Here is a 22,183-nt window from a genome sequence, read left to right as displayed (position 1 = left end):
GAAGCCACGAAAGAGCTGGGAAGACACAGTAAACAGCGACGCACAAGCCCTTTTAGGAGTCCGTGTATGGAGAAGAGCAGCCACAGACAGGCAAGGGTGGAGGCAAAAAATAAAGGAGGCCAAGGCTCAATTTGGGCTGTAGTGCCCGTAGAAGAAGAAGAAATCCTTTTGAAGTATGTTAATGACAAAAGCTCAGCTCAGCATTTACCTAATTCCTTATTTTACCAGAAACATACAGCTTGTAATGGTCTAGATATAGCCAAGTTTTTTATGAATTTCTTTCAGACAGTGTACATACCTAATAACAATCACTCTCAATTGTCTACAATTTCCGAAATTAAAAACTCAAATGTAAGCATTCATATACATCCTATTTCTGTTTCTGATATTTTTAATTGTATTAGATTTATTCCCAATAAGCTCACTACTTCCAGTAGGTCCAGGTGGCGTCCCAAATTTCCTGCTGAAAAAATGTGTTTGTACGATTGTTGTGCCATTATTTTTATTATTTAATAAATTCTTGGAGACTTCGACGTTTCCGGTGCCCTGGAAGGAAATTTATATTATACCTGTATATAAGAGTGGTCTAAAGGATAATGTTAAAAATTACCGTGCTACCTGCATCCAATCTGCTATTCCTAAGCTGTTTGACTGCCTTGTAGCTAAGCAGCTTTCTTGGTCTTGTCGATATTTACTATCTGAGTCACAACATGGTTTTTGCAAAAATAAGTCCGCTGCGACAGATTTGGTTTGCTATCAGTCTGACCTTACTCAGATGGAGGATCATAAGCAAATCGATGCAATATAGACATATTTCTCTAAGGCCTTTGATCGTGTGGTGTGGATCATCAAGTTCTTTTGTGTAAGTTGGTCTTGTTTGGTTTTCATGCTGAATTTTTGGAGTGGATAAAAAATTACTTAACGGGTCGCAGTCAAAGGGTGAAGATTGGTAGTAATCTCTCCGATGAAATAAAAATAAGCTCTGGAGTTCCTCAGGGTGGTCATACTTCACCTCTCCTTTTTAACATCTTTGTTAATGATATAATTGACTGCTTTCGTAATAGTATTTAATGTTTGCTGATGATTTAAAATTCTAGAGAGTTATAGAAACGATTAGAGACCAAGATTTGCTACAGGAGGATTTAGACTGTCTACATGCCTGGCGTGTTCAAAATAGACTTAATTTAAATACCAATAAGTGCTGTTTCATAAGTTTTAAACATAAGGCTGGTAGGGTTGAAACGAGTTACTCTATATGTAAACAACCACTCAATCGCGTTTCTTCCATTAAAGACTTAGGTGTCATTAGGGAGCGTTCAAGTATTACGTAACACGATTTTTGAAGATTTTTAACCCCATCCCCCCTACGTTGTAACGCACTCTTATGGGAGTTTTTTAACTATTGCGTAACGCAATTTTTGAAGATTTTTGACCCCCCCCTCCCCCCCAACCTGCGTTACGTAATACTTAAACGGTCCCTTATGGACGAAAAACTTTTGTAGAACACATTAATACTATTTCTGTAAAGGCATCTAAGCTTCTAGGTTTTGTTATGAGAAATTGTAAGTGTTTTTCTGTGGTAGCAACGAGATTGGTTTATTGCTCAATTATTAGAACCTTGTTGGAGTACTGTTCGGTAGTTTGGTCCCCTTACAATCAAAACCATATCGATACGGTCGAGAGGATCCAAAATAAATTTTTACGTTACTGCGCATTCAAATCTTATCTAACTATAGTTAACCATGATTACTCAACTGTATAGTCCCATCTCTCTCTCTACTTCCTCTCAGATTACGTCGTGACATCTCTGGTGCGGTCTTTCTGCACAAGTTGATTAACGCACAAATTGATTGTTCAAGTCTCTTGAGCCAAATTGATTTTAATGTTCTGTATCGAGCCCTGCGCTATCATAAAACATTCAGTGTCTCTTACCACAGAACATCCTATGGTTTTCGTAGCCCAGTCGATAGGTATTGGGACCGTGCAAGTTCGGCAAAGCGACCTCTATTTCTACGCTCTGTACTTTTATTCGCACTTTTAATTATATTGGCCAATTATATTAGTCCTGGTTGCTGGATAATTGTCAAGGCCATAGTCCAAAAAAATAATAAGAAGAACAAATAAGATGCAGGTTATGCTATGCAAACGTAAACAATTGTATGTAGTAAATAAAATTAGTTATTAAAATGCAGTACTGCAAGCAAAATACAATTAATTAAATTTACCTTTATATAATAATTGCATATCATATCAATATTGTGGAGCAATATATATTTTTTCTGCTTCAATGACAGAAGGTATGAAATATACGTCAATTTGACAATTTCAATTGACAATATGAATTATTTAAGATAGTTGAAATATTCTCCGCGACTCGCGCACGGTCGTTTCTCGTTTCCCTTCCAAGTACTTGCACACCGCGAATATGGGATTATTGAATAGCGGTAATGTTGATGTTTTCCATATTTCATTGGATTAACTGAAGAGATCTCTGGCTTTATGATGTTCATTGTTGTAAAAATGTCTGTTTCATTATTGTTAATACGTCTTGTTAAATTTAGTGTTATATTTGTTACATTTTATATTTTAGGTTACATATTGTGATTGTTTGTATTATTGCATTGTATCTTCTTATGAGTACCTACTACTTTTATTGTGTTGATGCTAGTTATTATTATTATTTACTTTATAATTACACTTTTAATGGAGTTTTACCCTATGATTAATAAAAAAAATGCTTTTCTAAAGCCGCAGACGCGACGAGGACTTGATTCAATTTTTAATGAGAATCTCAAGTGTTCCACTGTCGCGTCCGCAACTCTCTAATACGTTTCTGCCTTTAAAATAACTATTGCAAACCAAATAAAACACTAAAGAGCAATTTTTAAATTTCTTTATTCTTACAAAATACTGCTTCTCCATTTTGCGCTTTTTTGTAATATTCCTCGCCTTTTCCTGCAATTCTTCCTTCATCTTGCACATTGTTCCTTGAATGTTTCTCATAAATTTGGTAAAACTATCGTTGTCTAATTCATCTATGAAATTTTTTAACTCTTCCTTTTGAAGTCTTAGGATTTCTTCTTCTTCTTTGGTTTCTTCCTGGATCACATTTCTCTGTTCTAACTTCCCTCTGACAAAGTCATTAATTTCCTCCTCATGCCCCAATTTGATAATTGAAGTTTCTCCCAAACAGCTTGCAGCATCATCTAAAACAGAGTTAGTATTCATTTCATGACGGAAAACGAGCCATTATTATATGGACAAAGAAACAGTTATCTGATGAGTGAAATACTGTACCATTACAAAAAAGTGAGACTAGTTGGAATACAGAAACCACCACAGGATCACACTTCTGAACACAGCATGCATGATACAGTCCAACATAATGCATGAGAGATTAAGACCATAATATATTTAGCACAAACTTAGCAGATATATTATTTTAAAATGTTTATTGTATATTATAAATAAAATAAAATTACCTACACATCAAGGGATGAATCAGGGTCCCCGCTACCATATGTGTAAAGTGTGCAATGCACACGGGCGCTAAAACCCAGCATCAAAAAAAAAATACAGAAACCACCACAGGATCACACTTCTGAACACAGCATGCATGATACAGTCCAACATAATGCATGAGAGATTAAGACCATAATATATTTAGCAAAGCACCTTTTAATGTCACAGGCCAATAACCACAAACTTAGCAGATATATTATTTTAAAATGTTTATTGTATATTATAAATAAAATAAAATAAAATTACGTACACATCAAGGGATGAATCAGGGTCCCCGCTACCATATGTGTAAAGTGTGCAATGCACACGGGCGCTAAAACCCAGCGTCAAAAATAAAATAAAAATTGCAAAGAAAACAGAAATTAATTTTAAAACAGAAGTTGAGAAATTTAATAGGATTAGGTAGGTATAAATACACACGAAAGATATTTAAATTAAATGACAGAGATCTTTTAAAACTGTTTTGTTCTTGAAGAACGACTGGCAGATCAGGATAATAAAGATATAATATAAGTACTCCAATGATTTGATTATTAGAAATTAAAGCGCTAAAGTTATTTTCATTATCTGATGATACTGTATTTTACAATATATATTTGACAACAATTTAATCTCCACCCTTCCAAACGTATCTAAGCATTTCACTAAGAATTCTTTTTTGACATTACATACCTGTATCTGTAGGTTTTTTTCGAGCGATCTTTTTAAAGTTAAAAATCATTTAAGGACAATGGTTCAAGAAAGATTGCTTGGGCTAGCAATATTAGCAATTGAACAAGAAATTTTTGATGGTATAAATCTTAACGATCTAATTAATGAGTTTGCAACAGTAATGTTTCGGAAAATATCGCTACTACAATAGCTATTTTTTATTTTTCTATTGTATGTACAGCTGGTTCCTAAAAAAACTGATACGACTCTTAGTAAGATTTGATCATTTTGAGCAGTGTATGATTGGTCTGACATTATATTATATTTATTATGACAGACAAATAATAAAATAAACAAACAAACAGCCATTTCTTTGAGGTTGGAGTTATCTGACAAATTTTAAGATTTGGCAGTGACAGTGACAGTATGTAAATAATAAGTATTTATCCTTCAAAATATAATAAATTAAATATAATTAAACTCATATTCATTATATCACACCTCATCAAAAGCTTTTTACAAGAACATAGTCAGCGATTTTGACATGGCTTAGAGCCATACTACATCAAGATCGCCTATAAATCGTGCTGTTAATTGCCTTGCAGCGAGACCAAAAACAAAAAGAAGAAGAAGAAGAGAGTACACTGCTCAATTTTCTACAAAATACGCTTTAAGAGTCGTATCAGTTTTTTTTGGAACCAGCTGTACCTATAAATCTGTGGTACTAAGGCAAAACCCGATATGTCAAAAATTATCGATTTTTCGTTTTTAATGGCAATATGTAGGTACATTGAGTGATGAAGAATATGATGACAAAATCCTACATGGCTAAACGCATCCATGTAACCGGTAGATGATAAAATTAGTTTGCGATATGTCCACTATTACAACAACACTGAGAACTTTTAATTTAAACTCATCTGCTGCAAAATCACGTTTTTTGACATATCGGGTTTTGCCTTAGCACCACAGAAATAGCCCAGTACCAAGCCACCTTTACTTAACAAGCCATGAAGTTGAAACTTGACAACATCTATTGGTAGACCGATTAATTCTGACAGTTCTCATTTGTTTTTAAATAATTTTCACTGTATTTACAGAGAAACTGAAATATTTTACAATATTTCGTGCTCCCAATTATAAAGAACGTTAAAAGGTATGTTATTAAGATGATTTTAGTTCAATATAATATATTTTTATATAAACTTGCGTGCATATAAAAATCCGTCCACTTAAAAATCTTGTCATTTTTAATGTCTTATATTTCCTAAACCTGTTGGCAGATTTAAGTGATTTTTTTAATATGTTATAGCCTAATTCTTTAACAATACCGCTGTAATAATAATGTTGCTAACCAGTTAAATTTTTATGGTGTACCGGGCATTTATAAAATACTGAAATTAAAACCCAACTATAGACTCCGGTTTTCTTAACATTCTGTTTTTTTTTATTAATTCGCTTATGTTTAACAACTAGATTTGTTCTTTATCAATTCAGGGTGTTTCTAAATAAGTGCGACAAACTTTAAGGGGAAAGGAACAAAATGCAAAATTTTGACGCCTGTATTTTAAATGTAATCATTTTTTTCGAATTCTGAGAAAACTAATAAGTATTTTTAAAAAATTTAAACGCAGAATAAAAGATTACTTTATTACCGGGGGTCAAAAGTCCCTTAGAATGAATAAAAAGGTTTTTTTTAATGACATATTTGAAACTAAAAATCACACTAAATTTTCTTAGTTTTTCACCCCTGTAACTTATTAAAATAAACATAGAAGTTTTCAGGGACTTTGGGCCCTCGGTCCTAACGTAATCTTTCACTCTGCGTTTAAATTTTTGAAAAATACTTATTAGTTTTCTTAGGATTCGAAAAAAATGAATCCCGTTTATATTCTTGTTATTGGTTTTTTTTTTGTATAATAAACGTTACTTACAAGGAATTACTTTTAATATTATTTTGTACAAACTTCTAATTAATAATATTTTCTTGTTCGACTCAAAAAATACTATAAATTTTACCAGAATTTGTACTTTAAAATCGTAGTTTCGAAAGCGGTAGGGAAAGCGAAAGTCAGACTACGGACGTCATCAATTGCGACGTTGCCTTTTTCTCTTCATGGCTTGTAAAGTAAAGGTGGCTATGCCAGTACCTATAAATGAACATAAAATATGGCGATACCATGTAATTTTCAGGGTCACCAGCGAATTGCATAAACATTTGGATTTAGGTTCTAGTTACCCTTCATTTCAAAGTTGGACTTGTGCTGTTGGTTGCTTTTGCTTGGGGGGTGAAAGTTATCCCTTCTCGGGTGTGAAAAAATATAGGTTCAAAATAAGTCCGGAAATGGATAAACTGACTAATTCTAAGCAATTTTTGGTCAATAGAGTTTTGTAACTAAATCAACACTTTTCGAGTTATTTGCGAGTGAAAATGTGTATTTTTCAACAAAAAAAAAACACGTTTTTAGGCCACAAACTAACTACAAGCAGCAAACTAATTGAAAACTACGCATTTTATCATAAAAAAATTATTATCAAAAATGTAGCTTATAAAAAAAAACGAAGAAAATGGTATATTAATCAAGTCTGTTAGATCTAGTAATAGCAAAATTGGAGCTCACGAAAAATACCGTTCTTATTCGTCAAATTCCAAATCGAATATTTCAACGTGAAATAACCTACTTTTTGGAGAAAACTCATTAAAACTTATTATGACTTCTAAAGATCAGTTTTTTGCTTAATTTCAAGCACTTATACCTACCTATCTTCAAAAAAATTAATAAATAAACATGAACCAAAATGCCTTAAGGGGCGCCAAAATCGTTTTTTGCACACAGACCCAAGTAGCCCTTACGGGGGGAGAAGCCCTTACGGGGGCCCTGGGATGAATATTGTTTTATTCTGCTAATAGTATGATTTGTTACATGAGACTCGCAAGGATAACAATTCACACAAGTCAGGTTGGAATGGGATTCATTATAATTGAATCGTTTGTTTGAGAAACCCACCATGTCCAAAAAAATTGACTTTCTTTTTTTTTGTATTTCTACTAACCTTAGATATAGACTCACATGTTTGAGTCTATGATAAGTATACGGTAAATTGAAGCTGTAATTACAAAAAAAGAAATATGTAGTATGTCTTTGTACTCACTTTATAACGCTTAAAAAATTACGGGATCTGGATTTCAATGCATATTTTTTTTATAATTCTCGTATCAAAGTTACGCATGAAGTTAGTTGTATTGATGACAGTTGGGGAAACATGGGCGACCCGTTTTAAGAGAAACCTGACCCTGTTTAACCCATTGAGTGCTGATGACGCCTAAGAACTCCACATCATTACTACTGTTGAGTGCACATGATATCTTCAGGCGGCATATGCAGATATGCACAACATTCGTTTAGTTAGAGGTTAGTATTTGTTTCACTTTGACTGAAAACAAGTTGTATTTCTATTGAGTACGTTGATAAAACTATATTTATAACGTCAGTTTAGATTCATATTAGATATAGATCCAAGGCCATATTGACCAAAACACTACAATGTAAATGCAGCAAAAAATCGAGTTAGCACTCAGATCGCATTAAGTATATTTCAGTAGCAATAAAAGGGTTAACAATCAAGTAGACCTAGAGAGTTGAGAAATTTTTCTGAACCAAGAGAAACCCACAACCTCAAGATGTTTTTTGTACTTTTCCACAACTTTGCTTTTTCCACAACTTTTGTGAACATGTCAAGCTCCTAAACACGTTGATGGACAGTGCGTCAAATGTATAAGCAAATGTTGTTACACTATAATGTATTTTGCAAAGTAGAATAGGGAAATTGCTGAATTTCTTTTAGCACTTATAGTTTATGGAAACAATGAGCTTTTTAACATATTTTGTGTAAACATGTGGACGACGATCATGGACATTGTGTCACATCTAATACACATCTGTAGATGTAATGTGACATTTTTTGATACAGACTTTTTGTCACAACTCGTTATTTTAAAAATGTTGTCTATAGACGTTGTGTCACATTACATCAATGAGAATTAGATGTCTATAGACATTCTTTCCATCAACATGTTAAATGACTGATTAATTGTATAGGTATCAAACAATTTTTTTTTAATGTATTAACATTTTCAATTTCTTTGCAACACGAAAATGCAGCAGCTGCATAATGCTCTGGTTAAATCGGAGAGTGCAGGAGGAGTCTATACCGGTTTCGGAGCTCTTTTCCCCCTCATCAGTGGTCCCATATCCTCTTCTCTCCGATTTTCCCAGGCATCACACTGGGCCTTCCCGAATTGTTTTAATTTTTTTTTTTTGTATTTACCTTCCATCTTGAGTAATAAAACATAATTCTTGTTATCATTCCATTCCTTAACCTTTAAGTCTGTTGCTACCATATCATTTTGGTCTGGTTTCTTGTGTATATTATACTTCCTGGACAAATTTCTGAGATCGATACTTGTTAATAGGGGAAGTCTTCCTAGTTTTGGTGTTTCCATTTTTCTTGAATCTTCTAAAATTCTGCTGTGTGGCACTCCAGATGTTACCTTCTCTACAATCATTTTTTCTTCTGCTTTTGAGAGATGCATCGTTCTTAATTCTTCGTTATGTCCAACATGTGTTTTCCAATAACTGACAGATACTTGTCCTTGATTTCTCAGTTTACAAACCAGTCTGGAGGGACACACTCCTTTAATTCTAATTGATCCCCCAGATTTTTCTGTTCTAACTTTATAGTTGGGCTTATATCCTAAAAATAGACAAGTATAAGTTTTAATTATTGCAAGTAACAAAGTATTGTACTTACCATATGCGTCACTTCTGTTACACTCATAGTATAACATCTTATGTTCCTCTCTGTTAACTATTCTATGCTTTGCATAACTTGTCTCAATTTTCTGCATATATTTCCATGTCTCATATTCTTGTTCACTAGAAAATTCCAAAGTTATTAGTTCAATACTCATCTGGTGGTTCTCCTCGAGATGTTTTCGTAAGTTCTCATGACTTTTTAAATTAGTTTCTTGCTCACATAAGGGACAAACAATATGATTCATTTTCTTAATCGACACATCTAATTTATGTATTCTTTTGATATGACGATTTCGTAATTGCACATTTTTAAATATTTTGCTGCAAACAAGGCAAGCCCCTGGGAGAACCTCAGAACTTCTTAGAGTCGATTGAATAGGATTCGTTGCAGTAGATGGGTAGATAGAATCCATACTTTCTTGCTAATACAAAGTCTTGGGTAATTAAATAATGATGGTTTTTTTACCGATTTTTAAAAGGATTGAAATCAAAAAATTTACAATCGAAATTTTATATGTATATTTGGTGTTGCTTTGTTAAAAATCACCAAAACCATATTATTATTCTACGCCACGCGCCAAAACAGCCGAAGCATAACATAAGATAAATAATAACAAACTAAAAACACAGCATTGTTTTCTGTGCTTGTTCTACACTGTGACCTGTGACTGTGCTCGTGCTCTCATCTATGGCTGTCTAAAAACATCCCAAAACATCCTGTGCATATTATATCCTGTGCTGTGCCCTGTGCAAACCTAACCTCAAAAAATTCATCAACAGATGATCATGACCTTAGACAAGGAAAAAAGAGACTCTCTTTCCTTGTCTAAGATCATGACGATGACAACATATCACAGCAAACGTGCAGATATATAGTTGTTCCTTCAAATCTTTGCACAACTTCATGAATAATTGATTTGCAAGTTGAGATGGTACAGAATAGAATTCTTTGGTAATAGGTTGGAACTGAACCTATTCCAAACAAATACATATTCCAGAAACCTAATGCGGGTTTCTGATTCCGACGTGAAAAGGTGATATATCGATCGCCACAAAGTGGTCGTATTTTTACTACAAAAACGTTATTACGTAGGTCAAAATTTTTGACGTAAGAGAACTGTCAAAACATTAGAATGTGACTTTTTATTATTGCCGTGTTTATAACAGAGATATGTAAAGAAAATAGATCAGGCTAGTCATATGCCACTCAATGCATCGGGGTGTAACGCCGATATCAAGTACGGTGGTCTAGCTATCTTTGTCTGTCGTGCGAGTGTGAGCGTATCTACCAAGAGGTGGGAATAACGGAACGACAGTGACACACAGGCGGCGGCCATCATATGCTAGAGAGAGAAAGCTAAGCGCCGGTAGAGAGAGATAGATAGACCACCGACCCGAACTGTTCCGCGTTACGCTATTTTTCGAACTGGCCTAATCTATTCTGTTATATCTATGGTTTATAATAAACATAGCAATAATGAAAAGTCACATTCTAATGTTTTGACAGTTCTCTTAAGGCCGCGTCTCACCATCAAATAATTTGACCAAACAGTTTGAGCAAACTCCGGAAGTACGTCAAAGTGACGTCACATTTGCAGTTTTTTTGATATTCTAAAAATCTGTGCTCTCACTATCAGTCTAGTTTGATCAAATTTTTTGTATTGAGTTGTCTAACTTGTTTGTACTTTATTTAAAATTAAAATTTTTCATTATTATCCACAATGAACACTCAGGATGTGACGTCACTAACTGTCACTTTCAGTTTGCTCAAATTATTTGATGGTGGGACGCGGCCTTTACGTCAAAAATTTTGACCTACGTAATAACGTTTTTGTAGTAAAAATACTATACCTATAATTTTATATTTTCAATCTAGAGGATGTATTTAATTTGACTTTTAAATATATTTATATTTCTTACCATGTTTTCCCTACAATTCGTAAATCTATATAACAACTATTAAAACTAATTTTTCTTACATGTAATTATGGGTATTTAAATTACCTAAAGTCGAGGTTTATTTAGAATTCGTTTATGCAAATGGAAAATAAATACACTAAGTTATTACAGAAGATAGGATCGATTAGATTATTGGCTCCGTGCGTCTCCCCTCTACTTACACTCACGTGACACGCTGTCAGATTTTGTCAGGACGTTTAAACATTGAGTCTTATGGGATTATTTTGTTAAACTTGAATATTTTATTTTGTAGTGATAATAACCGAATACAATTGTTAGAATTCATTAGTTATTAATTTACAATGTAATTTATAGTGCAACAAAATATTTTCTTTTTCGTTAATAAATATTTATTGACATAAACTGCGATAGTGAGGTTATGTATACAAAATCAAACTGATGATCAATATTGGAAAGTGAAGAATTTATATCACATTAAGTGCGTTTTTATTTTCTGTTTATATTACTACATAATATCACTAGCGTGACACGGCATTTTTTTTAAATGTCTCATTGGAACATACACAAAGCGTCCTGATAAAATTTCAAAAAACCGCCACCATGAGCAGGTCGGTCGATTTTGCTTTGACACTTTGTTAACGCTCGGAGCGTATAGTCATATAAATAACATAATGCGAAACAGTCAAAATTTTAACTGTTTTAAATGACAACTATACCCCCCAAGTAGCAATTTTTCGACGCATTGGTTGTCAGTACAAACAAATGCACTGTATATAACGTTGCCACAGTGGACTTTCAGTTGTTTCGGCCAACGACACCTAACCCGACTGACATTACGATGTTACAACGTTAAGTAATATCTTTAGTTATATGGGCAACTAAGTTATTACTATTGTGACAACTACATATCACAGTTAAGTTTTTTCAACAATCGCAACTACTTAAAAACGTTATAATGCTAAACCAATTTACGCCCAAGGGTTTTCTGGCCGACTAGGTAGTTGTCTCTCACGACCCCAGGGCCTTTACGTATAGTTCTATAGATGTGTGACACGTTTTTACGGCAACTTCAGGAGCAAAAAAAGAATTTACTTTATAACCTTACTTTTTTCTTATTATTTTATATTTTATTTTGCTGGAAATTTTCGATTTATTTAACAACCTGTTTATTTGTTTTTTATTAGCTGGTTTCTCCATTGTCCATTGTTTTGTCAGTAGATTTGATAAGCTTAAATCTTTGTATCAGCTTTGCTAGACAGGGTTGCCAGGCCAGTTCTTACTCTTTCAGTACTATATCCATTGCAAGATAATTTGGCTGAAACTCCGACAAAATATGTACTTTTTGTACATATTTTGTCTGAATTCCATCCGAATTATCTAGTTTTGCTTTCAAAAAATCAATAGAAATCAGTAGATTCTTTAGGCCCTTTAAATACAGTAAAATCTGTGTTAACGGTTACCTGTCAAAATCGCCCGGTTTCATAATCAACTTAAAGTAAACATTAAGTAAAGTTCACTTTAAATTGACATTTACCCATATATGAATTGTGATAAAGGTAGGTACCAACTTACTTAAAATTTAAAAAACTGATTATGAAACCGAGCGTTACAATCATTTTGAAAATTCTCCAAACCAATTATATGAATATTTCTTTATTTAGATCTGGTATTTACCAGTCTCATTTCTCTGTCCATCTATTATCATTATCTACGTCCTAAAATCTTATTTTCGGTAACGACATTGGGAAATTGTAACAATATGTCTGAAAATTAATTTAGAAATGGGGTAAATACTATTAAAAAGCAAATTTTATTTTAGTGATAACAAAATATTGAAATATACCAAACATCTAATAAAAAACATTGCCTACTAGAATTTTTTAAATAATATCAAAAATGTACCAAAACAGTAGATATCTACTAAATGTGGCAACGCTGTTAAGGAGAATGATGCACTTCATTGCACTGGTCACATGACCTCTGTCACCCAATAAGAGGGTGCGTTCTAAAGTGGTTGGGATAGTCGGCCCAGGCCGTGTTTGGTCGGCGATTGGACTTCTCGGTTGTCTCATCCGTCTATGGTTGGTAATAAGGTATATTTTAAGTAATATTGGTAATGTTGTTTAATGCACCATTTTGGTTTTTTTGGGATGTAAAGAAAATAAAAACACAAAATATAAAAAATGCAGGCATTTTCTAATACCTTTAAAAGCACCATCAATACATTAAATTTATACAAAACATCTTTAACATAAATTCTGGCTTTTATATTAAAATTTAATTTTTTAAATTTACATATTTTTTGTTAAAAAGGTGATAAAAAATGAGCGCGTGTGTTTTTTAAAGGTGGAATATCCATATTTTACGGTAATCTGAGATGCGTTTATAAATTTCACATCAGGTAATTTTGTTTAAGTCCTTATTTATGTATTTATATAAATTTAAATACCTGATATGATGTCAAAATAGTTTACTTTTTATATAGGTAAAAAAACATAACCAGTCCGACTCTTTGAGCAACCATTGCACGCAGGCACTTTTTATAGTCGCTTCAGTTGTCTTATGCAACGCTTAAGGTTACCTAGGCAACGTCAAGACAACTCAAAAATCGTCCACCAAACTAGTGCAGAATTGGGTCGTCTTCTAGGCAATAACAACGTTGTAACAAAACGTTGCCACGCGGTAGACAACGTTGTCGCGTCGACAAATTGCTACTTGGGCCATAAATTAGAAATCTGTTACAACCGTATCGACCTGAAATTCTTTTCTCACATTAAACAGATGTGATATGTTGCAATCGAAACAGACGCCGCCGATGCGTATCTCTATGGTACCATAGAGAATAATTTCCAATAAAAATATCAAGAAAGCTCACGAAAACATCAAAAATATTAACACGGCAATAATCGATAACTCAATAATGACACTTCAGACAAACTTCCAAATTTGACAGAATATTGCTTGTGTGTGAATTCGGCTTTATTTTCGGCCAATCAGCTGGCTTTATTTTTCGCGCGTTCGTTTAAATCGCTCCTCCTATTTAAAAAATGGACCATAGTTCGTGAATAATTTCATGCATCTGCAAAGATGCGGTAGAACAACTATATTACTGTAGTCCAGCGGTTCTCAATCTGTGGTACATGTACCACTGGTGGTACATCTCATTATTTGCGGTGGTACACAAGACACAAAAAAAATTAAAATAGTAGTGCTTAGTAAGTCTTGATAATACAATCTAAAACTATAGGTGGTACCAAAAATAATAAAAAGAACTGTAGGTGGTACATGACTCAAAAAGTTTGAGAGCCCCTGCTGTAGTCTATTAGTTGACAGATGACAGAAGTCATATTTGTGTTTTGACGTCTTTAGCATAGAGAGAGTGGGTTATGAGATGTTAGCACCTCATTGATCGAATTTCGTAAAAATAATTATACCATCCTTTTGCTCACGGTTTGTACAGCAATGATCACTAGGTTTCAGATTTTGATCACCTGTAGTTTATTTTTTATTAAGGGTTGAAAATTCAAGGACGAAAAAAAAGATGTTGGCACCTCATTGATCGAAATCTTTAAAACAAATGACTGTATTCGATAGGAAATAAAGCGCTGAGCAATGATCACCTATTTTGAACATTGATCAGGCTTTTTTTTGCACTGAAAATAATTATTAAAGTTGCAATAACATTACCACGCACGCGCAGTCCATTAAAAATTTTATATCTAACAGGAGCTCTGTTCTTTATTTGAAAAATTTTCAAGGACAGTCACTCTTCGGTCCGAGTAAAATTATTCTGTCTAAATCTTGACCCGAGGGGTAGCGGCGTGTAATTTGGGTTGCCTATATAAACATCGACGAACTTTGAGTTATTTAAAACGCTGAAAAGACTAGTTAGTGATAATAAAAACCGATATTTAATATTAAAATATTATTGGATGTGGTAGAATGTAGACTCTTTGTATAATTACCAATTGAACAGTGAAGCTGTTAGATCAATTTTCCGATTCAATCATTTCTACTGTTTACAGTTCTGTGTTTGTGTTTGCTTTTGAGTATGTATTTCATTTTCTTGACATCGAAAATGTTAGGTGTGAAAAGAATTAATAAGTGCGTGAAATGCGAAAAAGTGTATAAACATAAACATGATTTAAAAAGACATGTAAAAGGTTCGCATCCCGACAAATTGGATGCAATTGCCCCTTTAAAAGTGCTTAAAGGCAACGTCTATAAGTGCACACATTGTGATAAACAATTTAGATATGTCAAGTTTAAACTTTCATGTCAAAAAAGTGCACACAAATGTATCAGTTTCTGCAGAAACTAAAACATTTCATCATAAATGTTCTCTGTGTAATTATCATGCAACTTTTAAAAAGGACTTTATTAAACATTATGAAACTTCTCATAGCATTCCTATGCAATGCGATACAATAGAGTTTTCCAACCATGATGACTTTATTTCTTGGAAGAATAAAATAGAGCTTGAAACAAATGCTAGTGTAGTTTTATTGCTGAAAAAGTGAACTACATAATTGCCACCGATAATAAACAGGCCATTTCGCGATTTAAGATTATCAACACAAATTACACGCCGCTAATATTCGGGTCAGGATCTAGAATCGAGTATCAAAATTGTTGCAAGCTTTTTACTCTCTTCGAACGAACCGTTTTCTTACAGTGTTGCGCGATTTTGAATAAGTAATAAATTATAAGTTCTGACCCAGAAAACTCAGAATTGATTTTTACATTATAATCAAACGAAGCGGTTATAGTTAAATTTGTTGCTATCTAGAGAATGTAAAGATTATTCGTGATAATAAGAATTGTAATAGATTTCTTTGTTGTGGATATTAGGACTATTTTATTCCAAGGAGATAGTCAGATCACACTATTGGCAACTGAGCATCTTAAAACATGTCTTATTATATGCATTGTTGTCAGGTCTAAAAGTTACTTTTTCTCTTAAGGTTTTTTATACCTACCTAATAATATTAGTATAATTATTATATTATATTATATTATATTAGATTATATTATATTATATTATATTATATAATTATATTATATTATAATAATTATACTATCATTTTTTAAAAAGGAATTTCTTTTTTAAGGAATGATAATATTATATAAAACTGGTGATTTTTTCCTTCGCCATGCGACGGGGGATACAATCAATTGCCATGTACAGTCGCTGTACTCAATTTTTTCTGGCATCCTCTAATTTTATTTGACAACCTCAACTATAAGAAAGACTGGATTGATTTCGCTAATTTTGATTTTGAAATATTTTTAGAAGTCGTGTTCTCACCATAGGTATAATAACACAATAGATTAGGCCAGGTCCGAAAAATAGCGTAACGCGGAGCAGTTCGGGTCGGTGGTCTATCTATCTCTCTTTACCGGCGCTTAGCTTTCTCTCTCTAGCATATGATGGCTGCCGCCTCTGTGTCACTCAAGGTTCATAGATAGTATGCAATAATCTACCTTGTGTGTCACTATCGTTCCATTACTCCCACCTCTTGGTAGATACGCTCACACTGGCACGACAGACAAAGATAGCTAGACCACTGTACTTAACCCGCGAGTAGTCACGCCGTTAGATAGAATCTCACATTTTATCCTTTTTCGCGATAAATTGATGAAAAATTTTGAAATTTTGAAAAAATTTCGTAAGTGCCTCGAGGAAGGGTGTAGTAATACGTAGGATTTTTTTATTTATTTATTTCTTCTTCTTCTTCTTCTTTTGTGGAATTTATGGCTATGGGGACAGCCAATTAGCTTTAATAATTGTTAGAAATAATATAAAATAAAAATTTGTTGTAAATCCGTATTTAAATTCCAATTTTGAGATAGAATCTAACACGCGACTATTCACGTTACAGAAGTGAGCGCGACTACTTCCGGGTTAATATTGGCGTTACACCTAGAGATATGTCAAGAATAGATCTGGCTAGGGATATGCTAAATAATGCATCGGGGTGTAACGTCAATATCAAGTACGGTGGTCTAGCTATCTTTGTCTGTCGTGCGAGTGTGAGCGTATCTACCAAGAGGTGGGAGTAATGGAACGACAGTTAAGGCCGCGTCCCACCATCAAATAATTTGATCAAACTGGTTTGAGCAAACTGAAAGTGACAATTAGTGACGTCACATCCTGAGTGTTCATTGTGGATAATAATGAAAAATTTTAATTTTAAATAAAGTACAAACAAGTTAGACAACTCAATACACAAAATTTGATCAAACTAGACTGATAGTGAGAGCACAGATTTTTAGAATTTCAAAAAAACTGCAATTGTGACGTCACTTTGACGTACTTCCGGAGTTTGCTCAAACTGTTTGATCAAATTATTTGATGGTGAGACGCGGCCTTTACACAGAGGCGGCAGCCATCATATGCTAGAGAGAGAAAGCTAAGCGCCAGTAGATAGAGATAGATAGACCACCGACCCGAACTGCTCCGCGTTACGCTATTTTTCGGAGTTGACCAAATCTATGTGTATAATATCTTTGGTTATCCCCCGATGCCACAGTATAGGAGGCCGATGCATTGAGTAGCATATCCCTAGCCAGATCTATTATTGACATATCTCTGGTTCTCACTATCAAATAATGAACCGTGATAGTGCGACGTCAAAAGGTCCAAAAAGTTTCCAAACAAAGCAAAGGTTTGACGTCTGTGAATTGTTTATACACGTGATTTGTGTAATCCATTTTAATTTTATTTTATTTTAACAATAATCTGCACATTTTTTCTTAAGACACAATCCTTGTTAGTCATATCAATCATATTGCTTTTAATTTTATAAATGTCCTTACACAAAATCAAGGATTTACACACTACATAGTACTTACTGCTCTTCAGGTTCTTAACCAGTCCTATATGGAAATATGGTGGGAAATATACTATGAGCATTGATTACAATCACGGGTACCCACCACCCAACACATTACCATTTTGTAAAAATTAAACATCTTACAATAAGCAATATATTCCAATTATAAAAACCAAAACAAACACCACGTGTGAATTTTTGCTTTGTTTGGAAACTTTTCAGAGTAGCCAACATTGATTTGACGTCACGACTATCAAGGCCGCGTCTCACCATCAAATAATTTGATCAAACAGTTTGAGCAAACTTGACGTACTTGAGGAAGTACGTCAAAGTGACGTCACAATTGCAGTTTTTTTGAAATTCTAAAAATCTGTGCTCTCACTATCAGTCTAGTTTGATCAAATTTTTTGTATTGAGTTGTCTAACTTGTTTGTACTTTATTTAAAATTAAAATTTTTCATTATTATCCACAATGAACACTCAGGATGTGACGTCACTAACTGTCACTTTCAGTTTGCTCAAACCAGTTTGATCAAATTATTTGATGGTGGGACGCGGTCTTTACGGTCCACTTGATCAAACTGGTTTGAGCAAACTGAAAGTTAGTGACGTCACATTCTGAGTTTTCATTGTGGATAATAAGGATAATAATGAAAAATTTTAATTTTAAGTAAAGTACAAACAAGTTAGACAACTCAATAAAAAAAATTTGATCAAACTAGACTGATAGTGAAAACACAGATTTTAAAATTTTAACAAACTGCAATTGTGACGCCACTTTGACGTACTTCCGGAGTTTGCTCAAACTGTTTAATCAAATTATTTAATAGTGAGAACACGACTTAACGCTCGGTTTCATAATCAGATAAAGTGAACTTTAAATTTTAAGTTGGTACCTTTATCAATAGCTAAGGCCATGATACTATAAATAAAGGCTAAGGCTAATAAATAAATGGCTAAGGCTACGCCGAGGCCGGCGTAGCTAAGCGGTAGTGTGCTTTGCTCGCGTGCCGGTGGTCCGGAGTTCAAATCCTACCGCCGGCAAGAACAACTAGACATTTTTAAAATTTTTATAGGCCCCAGGTCGACTCAGCCTGAATAAAATGAGTACCTTGGGTAAAACCAGGGGTAATAATAGGCGGTTGAAGCGTGGCACGCTGTTGAAGGTGGTTGAAGGTGTTACCTTCCTTGTATACCGTAGGCCCTAGATATTCGCTCTGAGCGTTAACAAAGTGTCAAAACAAAATCGACCGACCTGCTCATGGTGGCGGTTTTTTGAAATTTTATCAGGACGCTTTGTGTATGTTTAAATGAGACATTTAATAAAAATTCCTTGTCACGCTAGTGATATTATGTATTAATATAAACAGAAAATAAAAACGCACTTAATCTGATATAAATTCTTCTATTTCCAATATTGATTATCAGTTTGATTTTGTATACATAACCTCACTATCGCAGTTTATGTCAATAAATCTTTATTAACGAAAAAGAAAATATTTTTGTTGCACTATAAATTACAGTATAAATTAATAACTAATGAATTCTAACAATTGTATTCGGTTATTATCACTACAAAATAAAATATTCAAGTTTAACAAAATAATCCCATAAGACTCAATGTTAAAACGTCCTGACAAAATCTGACAGTGTGTCACGTGACTGTAAGTAGAGGGGAGACGCACGGAGCCAATAGCAGACTACCCTGCTATACTCCCAAAGCCACGTGAGCGGTATAAAACGGGAGACTATTCATATTACCTTTATCAATGCAATAATTCATATGGGTAAATGTCAACGTTAAAGTGAACTTTAGTTGATGTTTAACCATAGAGTTATATATTAGCATAGAGAGAGTGTCATTCAGAGCGAAGTGACGACACCATCTTTTTTCTTTGGATTAGTGCTGTTTCACTCTTACGCATAGTAAAGCTGCTGCAGTTGTCCTCCTCTTCCGTGCCTATATTCAGACTGAATGTCATCATAGATTTTCGATACAATGTGTTAGAAAGAGATGCAGCAAACCAGTCCATGAGATCTTGTCGTCAGGAAGCGCGGAAGGTAGGCTCCCTCTATGTTAATATATACCTCTATGTGTTTAACACTTTAAAATTGACATTTACCCATAGGGCTTTTCATCGATTGGCATTTGTTTCGAGCTTCTGTCAGATGTTGTATAATCTGTGTACAATATTAATATACACGGATTATACAACATAAGACAGAAGCTCGAAACAAATGACTGTGAATGAAAAGCCCCATATGATAAGGTTACCAACTTAAAATTTAAAGTCCACTTTAACTGATTATGAAACCGCACGTAAGGAGGAAGATCTCTATACCTACTCTATACATTGAATCTCATCCGATATCAAATGCGTTATTAGTTGTATAGAAAGTGTCTAAATAATGTGCTCCTTGTTCAAGAATATCTCTATTTTTGACAATATCGAAAATTAATATACGGAAAATATGTTTATAAATAAAAATAAGTTTAAAATATTGTTTATTTATTAGGTATAATAAAAAGTGTTTTTCAACATTTACTCTGCGATAAAGTTTAAAATTCAAAACCTTCCAATGATTGACAGACGCCTAAAAAGACTTTGGCCAGAAGCAGAAGACCAAGCTGCTAGGTCAATTCCAGAGAGTCGTCAATGGACGACACCTGCCACAAGCCAAGAATTTATAAAATATTCAGTGATGAGCGCGCTAATAACGGGCAAAATAACGTAAAAGAGAGAAAAGATAACACGTTGTGAAATAAAAAGAGATGACACTAGTAGAGATGTAAAATTATCAATAGGAAGCTATACTTAAATTTATATTACATAGTTTCTCACCTTTAGACGTCTGTGACAGGAGAATGTTATAAAATTGTGTAACAGTGGCACTTGTCATACTCCTTTCATACTAAAATTGTCTAAAGATGGTGAAGTATGTAATGTAATGTAAATTTATAGGTTCCTATCGATAGTTTAACACCTCTGCTAGTTTCAACTCTTTTTATTACACAACGTGTTATGTTTTCAATCTTTTGCGTTATCATGCGTAAGCAAGGTTTGATAATTGAATTGAGTTGAAGCTAGTTTCTATAATAAGAACATTGTTGCTGAATAGGTATACAGTATGATGAGTGCACTAAGAACAGGCAAAATAACGCAAAAGACGGAAAACATAATACGTTGAGAGGTAAAAAGAGATGAAACTAGTAGAGGTGGGAAATTATCAATAGACATCTATAAATTTACATTATATTCATAGTTTCTCACCTTAAGACGTATCGGATGAGTTTGGCGACGTATAGGAGTCAAACTGTGGCAGGAAAATTTTATAAATTCTGTCATAATTTGACTCCGATACGTAGCCAAACTATCAATATAAGGTAAATTTCTAGGTTTTTATATATAATTTCCCACCTCTACTGGTTTCATATCTATTTATTTCACAACGTAATATGTTTTCCGTTATTTTGCCAGTTATTAATGTACTCATCACCGTATATTTTTACCACCAAACTCTGAACAATGTTATCTCGTTCAAATATTTTAATCTGTTTGCCCTTTGTCCAGTGTATGTTATTTGTATCGTTAATTTTAAGTAAATGTCTTCATTCTGGGAAGGTATACTTAGATCGAAAGTATGCTTGGGCAAGATAATATTAATAAATAACTATGCTCAATATTTGCATTTTATTTTTAAAAATAAAAAAATATACCTATATATAGGTGCATATTTGCCTTTAATCGGTTTAATAAATACATATATTATATATTCGATAGTTAATTTGCAAGTAAGGGGCTTATTGTTAAAATGTTAATAAATGGTGAACTTATATCTAATATGGAAAAAACATTAATCGAAGCCATCGAGATAAACTTCTAAATATTTACATTTATATGTAATATTTCAACCAAGTTCGTTGATTTAAATAAATATTGAAACTCAGGCAACACTGCTGATGGTAACAACAATGGACAACCTAAGTCTGACGTCACAAATGTCACAAAATTGGGAGGAGCTTATATTGGCTCCAAACAATTTTGTTTGTAACCTTAAATGTTCATAAGGATTTTTTCATTTATGTGCTTTGTGTGGCAAAATAAGACTTCATTTAGGTATTTCGTTAAAGAAACGTGTTAATTAAGAGATTTTTATTCGTTTTTGCTCAGGTGGTTTTTATTCCTTAGTGATTGAAAATAAATATAACCTCAAAACTGTTTACATTCTAATCATTGCATTAAATTAACTCACCTGGGCAAAAACGAATAAAAATCTCTTAATTGGCACGTTTCTTTAACTAAATACCTAAATGAAAAGTCTTATTTTGTCACACAAACCACGTAAACAATAAATTAAAAATTCCTTATGAGTGTTTAACATTATAAACAGAATTGTTTGGAGCCAAATATAAGCTCCTCCCAATTTTGTGACGTC

At 33.4% G+C, this 22,183-nt stretch overlaps 2 protein-coding genes across 6 annotated transcripts in view; one reads left to right on the top strand and one right to left on the bottom strand.

Moving 5' to 3' along the window:
• Positions 1–2,283: 2,283 nt before the first annotated feature.
• LOC126885657 (uncharacterized) overlaps positions 2,284–22,183 on the bottom strand; it is a 148,869-nt gene continuing 128,969 nt past the window's right edge. For 4 of the 5 annotated variants that reach the window (XM_050652343.1, XM_050652342.1, XM_050652346.1 and 1 more), the window contains exons 2-4: positions 8,986–9,110; positions 8,503–8,928; positions 2,284–3,206 (exon numbers count right to left, since the gene is read on the bottom strand). In XM_050652343.1, coding sequence (XP_050508300.1) covers positions 2,773–3,206; positions 8,503–8,928; positions 8,986–9,082 — 957 coding nt within the window. In that variant the 5' untranslated portion in view covers positions 9,083–9,110 and the 3' untranslated portion in view covers positions 2,284–2,772. Of the gene's footprint in view, positions 3,207–8,502; positions 8,929–8,985; positions 9,838–22,183 lie in introns of those variants that run through there. The other variant, XM_050652334.1, reaches the window with a different exon arrangement.
• The window catches only part of LOC126885637 (zinc finger protein 845-like), a 37,008-nt gene continuing 33,567 nt past the window's right edge, over positions 18,743–22,183 (top strand). The window contains exon 1 of the mRNA XM_050652286.1: positions 18,743–19,807. The gene's annotated coding sequence lies outside the window, so the exon portion shown is untranslated. The remainder of the gene's footprint in view (positions 19,808–22,183) is intronic.

This window comes from Diabrotica virgifera, chromosome 1 (assembly GCF_917563875.1).
Source record: "Diabrotica virgifera virgifera chromosome 1, PGI_DIABVI_V3a".
In the NCBI taxonomy this organism is placed as follows: domain Eukaryota; kingdom Metazoa; phylum Arthropoda; class Insecta; order Coleoptera; family Chrysomelidae; genus Diabrotica; species Diabrotica virgifera.
This window is presented reverse-complemented; position numbering and strand designations above follow the sequence as displayed.